At 45.9% G+C, this 13,761-nt stretch overlaps 1 protein-coding gene across 1 annotated transcript in view; it reads right to left on the reverse strand.

The window, feature by feature from the left end:
- Nucleotides 1–13,761, reverse strand: part of MYH11 (myosin heavy chain 11) — a 91,577-nt gene that overhangs the window by 64,797 nt on the left and 13,019 nt on the right. The window contains exon 4 of the mRNA XM_081889442.1: nt 3,172–3,199. Coding sequence (XP_081745568.1) covers nt 3,172–3,199 — 28 coding nt within the window. The remainder of the gene's footprint in view (nt 1–3,171; nt 3,200–13,761) is intronic.

Genomic DNA, 13,761 nt, shown 5'->3' on the forward strand with positions numbered 1-13,761 from the left:
CATCTAATCCAGTATCCTGTTTCTTAAGGGGAGCTGGACAACAACTAGATACCTCTAGCAAAGCCAACAAGCATGGCATGAGAGCATGCATTTTAATATTCTGCTGGAAGCCGTCCAGAGTGGCTGGGGAAACCGAGCCAGATGGGCGGGGTATAAATAAAAAAATATATTATTATTATTATTATTATTATTATTATTATTATTATTATTATTATTGCCAGCCAAGCAACTGCTGCTCAGATATACACTGCCTTTAAACATGGAGGCTCCACAGCCAATCCTTTAATAATAATAATAATAATAATAATAATAATAATAATAATAAATAATAATAATTTATTTATACCCCGCCCATCTGGCTGGGCCTCCCCAGCCACTCTGGGCGGCTTCCATAGAAACCCATGCTGTGTCATTGGGGGGGTGTCTTGGCTGCCTGACCTCACAGACTATGCAGTTTGGAAGGGCGTCAAACGTGGGCGCTTACAGACCGCTGCTATTTCCGAGTGACAGTCAGTCACATAATGGCCTATTCAAATTGAACAATCATGGCTGACAAGCCAACATTCCCACTCCCCCCACAGCCTAGACTTTTTGCAGTAAGGAAAGTGATGCAGAAAATGCACTAGAATTTGGGCTTACTTTGCACAATGCCCTCCAGCCTCCCAGCAAACAAATCAAGGTGAATGCTTAGCAAACAGGTAACCTGGAAGAGGCTGGTATCTTAAAATCTCCATGCGGTTAGCCCCCACCCCACCCCCCGGGCTGCCAATAATATTTAAATATTGCATCGTTAATGTTACAGTTCTGTGCCATCGCCCAGACTTTGCATGAAAAAGATTTCCAGTCTGATCCTCGGCATCTGCATTGAAAGGGGCAGGTAGAAGTTGATGCTACCGGAGAGCTGGAAAGATCTGCTGCCCATCAGTCGGCAGTATAGGACGCAACAGACAACTAACCTGCTCTAAAGCAACTTCCTCCATTCCTAAGTAAATTAACTGAAGTGTGAGCCCAAAGTAGTCACTTGCTAGAGAGGTTGGCCACTGCCCCTCTGAGTGAGTCAGTACTCTGGCCTACCCAAAAGCACACCCAGACTCAGTGCTTCTTTTCTGGGGGTACGCATACCCCCAAACATTTTGTGAATCTTTGTCCATTTACTGTATTTATTTTTCCCAATTTGAACTATAAAACAGGGATTTTCTTGAGTACAGTGGTACCTCAGGTTACATACGCTTCAGGTTACAGACTCCGCTAATCCAGAAATAGTGCTTCAGGTTAAGAACTTTGCTTCAGGATGAGAACAGAAATCGTGCTCCGGCGGCCCGGCGGCAGCAGGAGACCCATTAGCTAAAGTGGTGCTTCAGGTTAAGAATAGTTTCAGGTTAGGTATGGACCTCCGGAACGAATTAAGTACTTAACCCGAGGTACCACTGTACCTCTAAACATTTTTTTCTAGAAAAAAAAGCACTGCCCAGACTGCAGACTCACAGAGAAAACACTCCTTTGAAAGCGGATGTTTCCTTTAAAACAAAAACAAAAGAAAACCCAACCTGCTACTACTACTGAATCTACTTTTAGCTGCAAGAGTGAAGAGGTGGAGGTGTCTCCCATTTTAGTTCCCAAACATCAAAGCGCCTTGGAGTTTGGAGCAGCTGGCGCTGAGCATTTCTGGCAAGCTATACCTGGAGTTTGTGGTCAACTGCTTGGCAGCAAAGGCTTTGCTATCCAACATGTAATAAAATCTTTCCTTGCTCACTGATATTGCCCCAGACCGCAGCGTCACCCTGCACACCTCCCGTTCACAGTCCATTAAAATGGAAGGTAAACACAGGGCACGGGTGAATCTGTCAATACTGCCTTCTCAGTTTTTCAGTCTTAAATTCAGTTTTCCACATTTGCACATCAGCTTGCATTTTTAAAATAAAGTCACCATGAAAATTCACCAGAGTCTTAGTGGAAATTTCTCCTAATATCTTCCTATAGACATAAAAACGTAATGCTGTCATCAGGCAGCCTGCCCTGGAGGATATGTAGTGCCACATCAGTCTTGGATTAGCATGAAGTCAGAGTACAGCCCCTGTTGGAGGATTTGTAATGTAGTTCCCAGAGTTTTTTAACAGTCAATCCCTCTCCCCACGGAACTCTGGGAATTGTAGCTCAGTGATGGGGAATAGGGGTCTCTCCTGACAACTCAGCACACCCTGAACAAACTACAGCTCCCAGTACCCTTTGGGAGAAGCTATAGCTGCCCAAAGTAAGGTTACCAGACATTCCCATTTCCCAGGGACAGTCCCCGGATTTACAAATCAGTCCCCTGACAAAATCCACCTATTTAGTAGAAAGTTGAAACGTGTCCCCGGATTCATTGAAAAAAAAATCTGGTAACCTTAGTCTAAAGTGGCCTGATACTTTGAACGTATAGTGCAAATACACACACTGCACACATATTTTGCAGAGGGCCTTCTCAGTAGTGGCACCCGCCCTGTGGAACGCCCTCCCACCAGATGTCAAAGAGAAAAATAACTACCAGACTTTTAGAAGACATCTGAAGGCAGCCCTCTTTCGGGAAGCTTTTCATGTTTAATAGGTTATTGTATGTTAGTGTTTTATTGGAAGCCACCCAGAGTGGCTGGGGAAACCCAGCCAGATGGGCAGGGTATGAATTATTATTATTATTATTATTATTATTATTATTATTATTATTAATTATTATCATTATCATTATCATCATCCATCCAGGCAAGCAGGGGGCAATATCACAGTTCGATGACAAATTCCAGCCAGGGAAAAAGTATTCAAGGATGGCGAGAAGTGCCTGGGAGTGGTTGTAGCCTGGGGAACATCCTGATGGCGAGTCAGAGAAGATGGGAGGACAATGTTTGGTAACTGACCTGCAGTTCTTTCAAAAGTCTGGAGGGTGGAAATTAACAAGCTCCCACAAAATGGAGCTTACAAGCTTAAAATGGGAAAGACAACAAAGGGAGGTGGGTTGTGTAGACGGACAGTCCAGGGCTGCCTTTAAAAACAATTCCGAACCTACAGGTTTTGGTCCAGAACATGCTATTCAGTCTAAGAGCTACACATATGCCAACTGATAATATCAATTGTACTGTCCGCAAGCGAAAATGTGAACAGAAATCGAAAGGTGTGCATGATCAAACTGGTTCTACTTACGTGCAAAGAATGGACTGGTCTTCTCGATCTGTAGATAAAGAGGAAACAGGTATTAAGTCTGGGATATTCAAGAGTATGGTGAGTTATTTGGGCTTGGTGTATACGGTACCTACCATTTCATATAGAAACAGTGGCGTAGCGTGGGTTGTCAGTACCCGGGGCAAGGCAAGTCATTTGCGCTCCCTAACCCATGGATTTGCGCCCCCTAACCCTAACCCCCAGATGTTGCGCCCGGTGCGACCGGGCCCCCCTGCACCCCCCATGCTACGCCACTGTATAGAAACAAGATCTGAATCACAGTAATGCAGGAATCTTCAAAAGAGTTTATTAAACATCTACCAGCAACTTCATACTGGGCATTGCTTAGGAATTCAAAGGAACATTTTTAAAAAGTGCATTTTTGAAAGGTTCAGCCCACCATCTCCATTCAAAATGGCACCCCACTGTATCCAAGCACAGGCCAAATCCTGCTCCTTGAGCTCAAGAGCCACCACGCCAAACTTGACGGCAATGTGCCAAAATGTGTAGCAAGCAAACACTTTTCCAAAATATACCGCTGGTTATTTATTACACAGAAGCAGGAAGAATGCCATTTTGGCCAAACCATGCCCACGTGCCCTATATGCAACATTACATACGATGAGAGGTGTGGTGCAGGTAAAAAGACAGCGGGGCTAAAGAGATTTACAGGCACACACCAATCAGCTGGTTTCTGGCACTTTAAAAAACCTCACTGCGCTGCGCTTTGTAAGCAACAATCAACTGAGTGCCCATGATGTCATTGTGGCATCTGGTGATTGGCTTGTGGGCAGCCACGCCCACCTGTCAAACTTGGCCCAGGGGGTTCGGATAGGAGAGATAAGGATTCCGATCCAATCCCCCACCCCTGTGCTAAGTGGAGATGCCAGCAGCGGAACTGAAGACCTTCTAGCACCCATTGGGACTACATTAGGGCAAAAAGCAGGGAGGTCAACAGTAGGTGGCACCAGAGAGCCCATGACAAACAGAGCTGTCTGATTCTAGTTCTGTTCCCATCCTCCTCTCTGCTGAGTTCTACAAGTGGCAACACTGAGACTAAAGAGGAAGAGGAGGAAGCTGAGAAGCAGGGGCACTCGCTGGACCAGTTGGAAGTCGGGTGGCAGGCAAAAGGGAGCTTTTGGTGGGTGACACATCTGTCCTAATGCACCAGCCATCACGGGCAAAGCCAGTGACCTAGCACTGAGTTTCTGCTTCTCAGAAGTTCATGACTTCTGAGCATCCAGACAAGTCTCTGTATCACTTGCCAGTCCTGTGCATCGGGGGATCAGCAGAAAACCAGAGGCGCCCACAATGCACACACAATACTTTTATTTTTATCACACTCCCTAGGTTAGCAACAATGGACTTCTTGGTTTTTGTCCTCTGGGACAACACTGGAGACAAAAGGTTAAAGATTCAAGTTGTTTCTATTTCAAAAATAGAAAAGGGCAAGTTCCCAATAGATCGGTGGTTCTTTAAACTGGGGTCCACAATGGATGTGATGTTTTTGGACAGTTCCCGGGGCTGCCACAAAAAGCAAGAGAGAGGAAACTGACGTAACAGCGATGTAGGCCAGACCGCAATCCCTCTCTCCCTCTACACTCTATACACCATACGTTTAAAGCACATTCTACCCTGCCCCCAAGGATCCTGGGAACTGTAGTTTACCTCTCATACAATCCACAGCATAACAAAAAAAATTCCTTCCAGTAGCACCTTAAAGACCAACTAAGTTAGTTCTTGGTATGAGCTTTTGTGTGCATGCAGACCAACACGGCGGGCTTGTACAAACACGGGGGTGACCAGAAATGGCAGACCAACACGGCTACCTATCTGTAACTAATCCACAGCATCTTCATTTTAAAAAACCTACAGTTCCCAGGATTCTTTGCAGGTGAGCAGGTATGTTCTAAAAGTATGCAGCTGGAATGGCCAAGAAGGGAACAGAGAGCAAAAGGGGAAGCGTCGTTTTGTAGCAGAAAGGTGTTTACTGCATCTATCAACTGACAAACCTCATAAGAGCATAGAGCACAGACAGATCTGGTTATATATCTTCAGGACACATCCGAAGCTCTGTATGCTTCTGGAAGGAAATCTCTGCGATCAAACAACAGTCGTACCTTGGTTTTCGAACAGCTTAGTTCTCGAACGTTTTGGTTCCCGAATGCAGCAAACCCAGAAGTGACTGTTTGCGAACTATTTTTGGAAGCCAAACATCTGACGGGGCTTAGCAAACACAACATGAGGTATGATTGCATAGTGGTACCTCAGGTTAAGTACTTAATTCGTTCCGGAGGTCCGTTCTTAACCTGAAACTGTACTTAACCTGAAGCACCACTTTAGCTAATGGGGCCTCCCGCTGCTGCTGCGCGATTTCTGTTCTTATCCTGAGGCAAAGTTCTTAACCCGAGGTAATATTTCTGGGTTAGCGGAGTCTGTAACCTGAAGCGTATGTAACCCGAGGTACCACTGTATAAGTTTTTGCACATGCTTGAATTTACCCCAGCTGGCAGCCTCGGAGAGAGTCCTCATTTAAGCTTTTCCTCAGTTCCAGGCTCAAAGTTCTGCTCCCTCCTTTTAATCCTGCTAATCACCCCTGCTGCTGACAAATTTAATTGGGTGCACTTAGCAGAGAACGGAATTCCACTCAGGCTGAGCTACGCCAACAGTCAACACTAGAAAGGAGAAGGGCCCGGGAAATTAAACAGGGGCATGTCAAAAGTTCTGACAACACGGTTGGGGGACGGGGACAAAAGGCATGGCAGTCCCTTCTCCTCCACGGTCTCATTCCCAGGTGCCCCCTGAGCGTTTTATGCACCCCATGATCCAGGATCTGCTTGCTGCTTGCTCCATCATGTGACATTTTTGGGTGAACATTTGGGGAGGGGGGTCCTGGGCTGGATCTCAGCCCCAAATGACTATCTATACAGCAGAGGAGATATCCAGCGCAGCCTCTTTTTCCTCCCCAGGTGATGACTGGGTTAAACGGTACCACTTTGAAAACACAAGCTTTCCCCCAGCACCCCACACTTCCTTCTTCAAAAACAACATCGTTCTTTTGGACACCCCCCCTTCCTCCTCCTCCTCCTCCAGCCTCTGTTTGCGCCCCCGCTTCCCTCCCGGAGGACCAGCTTGCTCTGCTTAATCGCAGCCTTGAATCGGATGGTTTATCACAAGGAAGCGACTCTGAGCTGGCAGCTTGACCATAAAAGGAGAAAGCAACAGAATCGGGCATCCTGGCCTGCAGCTTCTTGACATTTTATTATGGGCTGGTCTCCCTGAAGGGTTTCTGCATGTTTCCAGTGCAGTCGGGGGGAGAGAGAGAGAGAGGGGACGGCAGGAAGAAGACCGCTTATGGCTGCTGCCATTTGACTACCAACCAGGGATAGATGGACCCGTCAATTTCAGGCCCTATCAGCCTCTCCGATCTTAAGTTTGGTTCTCCACGCTTCCCCAGTTAGCAGTTTTTGCATTTTGCGAAAATTCGTTACGAAAAATTCACGAGTATTTAGTCAAATTTATCCAAACGTACAGACATTTGTAAACAACTTTGTCTCATATACAAATGCATGCAAAGCCATTTTACCAGCCCCAATGCATTTAATTTTTTTTTGGTACATTACCTTTGCTAATATTTGCATTTTTAGGCACACTTCACTGCGGGATGTGCACTTTGTTACATCCCTTACTTGGCCGGAGAGCCACATTAGAATGTTCAGAAAAGTGTCCATTTCGAAGGATGGCTGTTTCTTGAGTCCACATATTGTTTTGTGAAGTGCAATTAGGTCAGGTTCACCTTTAAATTGAATTTCTGCCGCATCCTGACTTACCATGTCAACAGTGGGATGGAGAGGGAAGAAGGAAAGGGACAGGAGCACAGGGGAGTCTCCAGGCTCTTTTTGTTTTCAGGTGGGATTCAACCACACAGCAGCATTTCAGGTTGCCCAATAAAAGCTGAGTGGTGCTCTTGAGCAAAAATTCCACTTCCCCTCCCCACCCTCTCCCAAAAATCATTTTTTCCCCAATAAAGAAAGTGATAGGAAAATGCACTAGGAAGCAGGGGGTCGCAACCGTGCAGCACAACGTCATATAATTTTATTGCAAGCAAATCAGAATGAATGCTCCATAGATAGCCAAAGTTGTCTAATCTTCCAAACAACTCTAGGCAAATGAATCAAGATGAGCAGGCCATCACTATATGAGCACACCAGTCTGATATTTTTATGGGAGGGAAATACGTCTATACATAAATAAATCTGGAAGGCCATCTGAAATAGTCCTAAAAGCATTGGGCAGTGGCTGGGACCAGGGTTCAAGGGCGTACCATAAATTTTGGGTTGGGCAATTAAAATCTGTGCTCTTTTGAGCCTGTATGACAAATCCACCTTGATGTGGTTTGGAAAGTGACAGGTATAGGCATTGCAAAGCATGGCATGGAAACAGAAAGACGTATTCACTCTGTGCAAGCAAATTGGGACGAATGTTTGTTGTTGCATGACCTCCCCGGAAAGAAATCTGAATGAATAAAGGCCATAGTCTAACTTATGCATAAGCTTTGTGCAGGAGGATCAGGATGAGCCCTGAATAAACAATCTGCCTAGAAGAAAGACAGCCTCTATAAATTCGTCTAATCCCCTCTTAAAGCCGTTTGAATTGTTGGCATTCAAAACATTTTGTGAGAGCAAATCCCATAGTTTAACTACATGCTGGGTGAAGATGTCTGTCCGAAGTCTCCCATCATTCTGCTCTCATTGGATAGTCCCACTGGGTACTGGGATTATGAGAGAGGGAGTTTCTGGAGGTGGTTGGAGGATGGATGGAGGCTAACAGGTTGAGGTTGAATCCTGATAAAACAGAAGTACTGCTATTGGGGAACAGGGGGCAGGCAGGTGTGGAGAACTCCCTGGTCCTGAATAGGATAACTATGCCCCTGAAGGACCAGGTGTGCAGCCCGGGAGTCATTCTGGACTCACAGCTGTCCATGGAGGCGGAGGTCAATTCTGTGTCCAGGGCAGCTGTCTACCAGCTCCATTTGGTACGCTGGCTGAGACCCTACCTACCTGCAGACTGTCTTGCCAGAGTGGTGCATGCTCTAGTTATCTCCCGCTTGGACTACTGCAATGCGCTCTGTGTTGGGTTACCATTGAAGGTGACCTGGAAACTACAACTAATCCAGAATGCGGCAGCTAGACCAGTGACTGGGAGTGGCCGCCAAGACCATATGACACCGGTCCTAAAGGATCTTCACTGGCTCCCAGTACTAGATTCAGGTAGGTAGCTGTGTTGGTCTGACAACATTTGTAAAAAACATTTAAAAATTGTCCAGTAGCACCTTAGAGACCAACTAAGTTTGTTCTTTGTATGAACTTTCGTGTGTATGCACACTTCTTCAGATATATTTTTACTGGCTCCCAGTACGTTTCTGAGCACAATTCTAAGTGTTGGTGCTGACCTTTAAAACCCTAAACAGCCTCGGCCCAGTATACCCGAAGGAGCATCTCCACCCCCATCGCTCAGCCTGGACACTGGGGTCCAGCTCTGAGGGCCTTCTGGCAGTTACCTCACTGCAAGAAATGAGGTTACAGGGAACCAGACAGAGGGCCTTCTTGGTAGTGCCACCCTCCCTGTGGAACGCCATCCCTTCAGATGTCAAGGAGATAAAGAACTATGCAACTTTTAGAAGACATCTGAAGGCAGCTCTGTATCAGGAGGTTTTCAACACTTGATGATTTTATTATGTTTTTAGATATGAAGTGAGCTGCCCAGAGTGGCTGGGGAAGCCCAACCAGATGGGCAGGATATAATTATCACCACCACCATCATCATCATCATTCCCCTTTCCCTGTGCCCTTTCTCCACACCTAAGATAATTTTAGACACCTCTACCATGTCCATGTCCATTGCTCACTCCCCCCCCAAAAAAAACCCTTTTAAAAACGCCAAGTGATTTCCTCATAAGGCAGCTGTTCTAGACCAGTGGCATAGCATGGGGTGGGTGGGTCACAGGCCCCGCTACGCCACTTCTCCAGACCCTGATCTAAGCATTTCCTGCATTCTACAGCATCCTTTTCTGAGCAGAACTGTACCCAGTATTCCAAATGTGGTCACATCATATAGCTAAAAAGGTAGAGGACCCCTGGACAGTTAAGTCCAGTCAAAGGCAACTATGAGGTTATGGCGCTCAATTTGCTTTCAGGTTGAGGGAGCCAGCGTTTGTCCATGTGGCCAGCAGGACTAAACCACTTCTGGCGCAACAGAACACCGTGACACAAACCAGAGCACACGGAAACGCCGTTTACCTTCCCGCCACAGCGGTACCTACTTATCTACTTGCACTGGTGTGCTTTTGAACTGCTAGGTTGGTAGGAGCTGGGACAGAGCAACGGGAGCTCACCCCGTCGCAGGGATTCAAGCTGCTGACCTTCCAATCAACAAGTCCAAGAGGCTCAGTGGTTTAGACCACAGCACCACTTGCATTCCATCATATATTACATCCAGGGAAATAGTTCCCATTTGCCTGGATCCCTCCCTTCCTGCAGTTTCATATTAAGAAGATGCAGATATAGAAAGCTGTCTTATGCTTGGCCAGGTCATTGGTCAATTTAACTTAGTACTGTTTACACTGACTGGCAGCAATGGCTTCCCAGGGTTTCAGGCAGGGGACGTTCCCAAACCTATTTGGAGATGTTGGGGACTGAACCTGGAACATGCAAGGAGGATGCTCTACCGTTAAGCTACACTCCTTCCCCAACTGCTCTCTGGAGGCAAAGAGGCTGCATTCAAAACACAAACTCCAGAGACCACTTTAACTAGGAGGAAGTTATATGTTTACTCACGGAGCAGCTACATTTGCCGCGTCTGGACAAAAGGACGTAACTTTAAGCAATGCTTCTGAGCATCGTGCTGGAGACTCACACAGCTGTATATTTTTAGCTGCTTAATTAGACTTCTCTGTTTTATACGCATTTGGATCCTTTAAAACCTTCCAGTTGTATATAGCAGTTGTTAGTATATCTTGGCAGTAGATCTATGTGAAGGATAGCGGCCGAAACAAAAAATAAAAATTAAACGGAGTGAAAATTGCAACCATAATTCAGACACTCAGAGGAGGGAGCTAGGCAGAGGAAGCAAAACAGCCCCAGTTCGGAAGCTCAGATGTGCTCAACCTGTTTGGCCGTTTTGAAGCGCCCAAATGCTGACAAATGATGAAACAATCCAGATGTAGACAGGGAAAGAAGGGACAAAGCAGAGAGGAAGGGAGGGTGGAAGATAGAGATGGACAGGCAGAACCAAAACAGAGACTGCCCATTTTTTAGCAAGCTTATTTCCTCTTGGCCAAATCAAGACCCATTCTAGAGGACCAAGTTTCCCAAACATCCCAAAGATGAAACACATTTGCTATTGTGAAAGCTGCCTGCACTCGGAGGTGGGATTGGGGGAGAAATACGGTTTCGATTGCATTTTAACGAGAAACGGCCTAATTTGCACTTCTTGAACCAATACATGAACCAAAACACAGCTCTCCTTTGACATTCACAATTCTCCAGCCAAACAACGTGCATTATATCGGGGGGGGGGGGGAGTATGTATAAAATTGCATGGGTTAGTGAAGGTGACACAGAGATGCATTAGGGGAAATTCGCTGCAAAAAACGCCCCATGTATCTCAGTTAAAATTGCATGCAATGTCTTTATCGGGAGAAACTCGTGAGAAAACTCTGACAATTTTTCATGAAGACGTTTTCGATTTTTAAAAACAAATTGCACACCGCTGCAGAAATGTGGCGAACTAAATTTAAGGTGGGGGTGGTGGAAATGAGAGAAACTGAAATGGACAGCTTCATCCCCAGTTGGAGGGGGGAATTACTTGCAGAAATATGTACATTAGTCAAAACGGCATAGGAGAAATTTGCCATTTTTCTAAACTGAAAAAGGCCCATATGCTGTAGCACAGGGAAGGCAACCTAAGTCCCATGGGCCGAATGCGGCCCAATTGCCTTCTAAATCCGGCCCGCAGACAGTCTGGGAATCAGCGTGTTTTTACATGATTAGAATGTGTGCTTTTATTTAAAATGCATCTCTGGGTTATTTGTGGGGCATAGGAATTTGTTCATATTTTTTTTCAAAATATAGTCCGGCCCCCTACAAGGTCTGAGGGACGGTGGACCGGCCCATGGCTGAAAAAGGTTGCTGACCCCTGTGTGTAGCATTTTCTCGATGGGAAGTGACTCCACCCCCACCCCACCAACCATTTGGGCTGCCCTTTTCCGAACATTATCCCAGCTCTGCAGCAACCCTTCTGAGATGAGGCCGTATGCAGCGCTCTAAATGTGGCCATGCGATAGATTTGTACACGAGGGTGGCAATGTTCAACTATATATACTTAGGTGCAATTTGAGTAAAAGGCAAAGGTAAAGGGACCCCTGACCATTAGGTCCAGTCATGACCGACTCTGGGGTTGCGGCGCTCATCTCGCTTTACTGGCCGAGGGAGCCGGCGTACAGCTTCCAGGTCATGTGGCCAGCATGACTAAGCCGCTTCTGGCGAACCAGACCAGCGCATGGAAACGCCGTTTACCTTCCTCCCAGAGCGGTACCTATTTATCTACTTGCACTTTGACGTGCTTTTGAACTGCTAGGTTGGCAGGAGCAGGGACCGAGCAACGGGAGCTCACCCCGTCGCGGGGATTCGAACCGCCGACCTTCTGATCGGCAAGTCCTAGGCTCTGTGGTTTAACCCACAGCGCCACCCGCATCCTGCAGTTTGAGTAAAGGGCTCCAAAAGAATTTCTGAAGAGATCCTTACAAAAGATTCGGCTGCATTTTAAGTTATAAACCCCTTCGCAGATGAGCACCACCGAAAGGGAACCATTTCTGTATGCACAAAGGCTACGGCCTCATCTGCACCATTTATTTAAAGCAGAATCATACCTGCTTCAAGCAGTTTTATGGCTTCCGCCAAAGCATTCTGGAAACTGAAGTTTGTTAAGTAGGTGCTGAGAAGTGTTTGGAGACCCCCTCTTCCCCTCAAAGAGCTATGGTCCTCAGAGCGGTAAAACAGTCAATCCGTTCCAGTGGAAAAAAACAACACAATCCCAAAAAAGGATGAATGGCTATTTAAAATAATAACTTGAATTGGCAAAACTAACAGAAATAGTAAGAAATCAACCAAGTGAAAAAATCAGGAGAGTATGGGACGTTTTAAAAAGTTATATGAAGAAGGTCAGCTCCCCAAATTATGGTGATGACTGGCTTAGTCTAGATTAAAACTCCATAGGTAAACAAATTGCATCTCCACAAAGTTCAAAATGCTTACAGATAACCAAAGACATAAGAATATAAGAACTGTAAAGTAGTCGAAGGAAGTCAATCTTTTTTTCTTTTCCTTTTCTCTTTGATATTCTTACTCATGGGTAGGCAAACTAAGGCCCGGGGACCAGATCCGGACCAATCACTTTCTAAATCCAGCCCGCGGATGGTCCAGAAATCATCATGTTTTTGCTATTTATTTTGTGTTTTTGTTTTTGAGGCTTTTTCGGTTCATTTGTTTTTGTGACTGTGTGGAACCCAGTTCAGCTACTGATTGGCTGATTGTGTGACTGCAGAAATGGATAAAAGCCCCCCATCCAAACAATCAGTGCAGGGAAGAAAAAAATTAAATTTTCATTTTTATCATCTACAATACTGTCTTATTTCTTTTATAGTACAGTACATTGATCATTGCTTTCATTTTATGGATCAATGGTCTCGTTAGGTAGTAAAATTCATGTTAAATTGCTGTTTTGGGGGTTGTTTTTAAAAATCTGGAACGGATTAATTCGTTTTGCATTACTGTCTATGGGAGAGCACACCTTGGTTTTGGAATGCTTTGGTTTTGGAACAGACTTTCGGAACACTGTATAGCAAGTCTCACTGAAAGCTTTTCTGGCTAAAGGGTAGGGGTGTAAACTCAGTGAATAAAAAAATAAATAAAATAACTTTTGCAATGCATCAAGAAGTCACATAAGGAGGAAACACTCTCTTGGGAACCTCAGCAGCAACCCGGGCGCCAGATGCTACAGTCCCGATGGCTCAAGTTCTGGACTTTGTCATCCCTGCAGCCCAGCACTGGCAGTTCTGACTGGCAGCAGCTGCCTTATATGTTGGGCAGGAGTCTAGAAAGATGAAATTCACAAATGCACCAGAGGCGAGGCCGACAAACGTGAGGATTCTGCAGACTTCTAGCTACTGGGAAAGGCCAGTTTAGTGGCAGAGCATCTGGTTTGCATGCAGAAGATTCCAGGTTCAGTCCCCGACACCTTTGGTCTGAAACCCCGGATAATTGCTGCCAGTCCCAGATGGCAGAGCGGCTGCCCCCACCAGTCCACGGGGAGCACCTCTCCATGCCCCTATTTGCCAAAAGTATTTGCAAAGCATTCGACCCTGCCCACACGCCTGGCCCAGACGGGCAAAGGGAGAGGAGCGTTCCCTTTTTGAGTCAGATTGTGGATGGCAGACAGTGCCAAAGGATTCCTAGGAATGTTTTTGCAAGCCCGCCTTGCCCCCAAGTCATGAAGCAAAGACAGGAGCTAGGG

Source organism: Podarcis melisellensis (assembly GCF_964234715.1).
Source record: "Podarcis melisellensis genome assembly, chromosome: 14".
NCBI classification, from domain to species: domain Eukaryota; kingdom Metazoa; phylum Chordata; class Lepidosauria; order Squamata; family Lacertidae; genus Podarcis; species Podarcis melisellensis.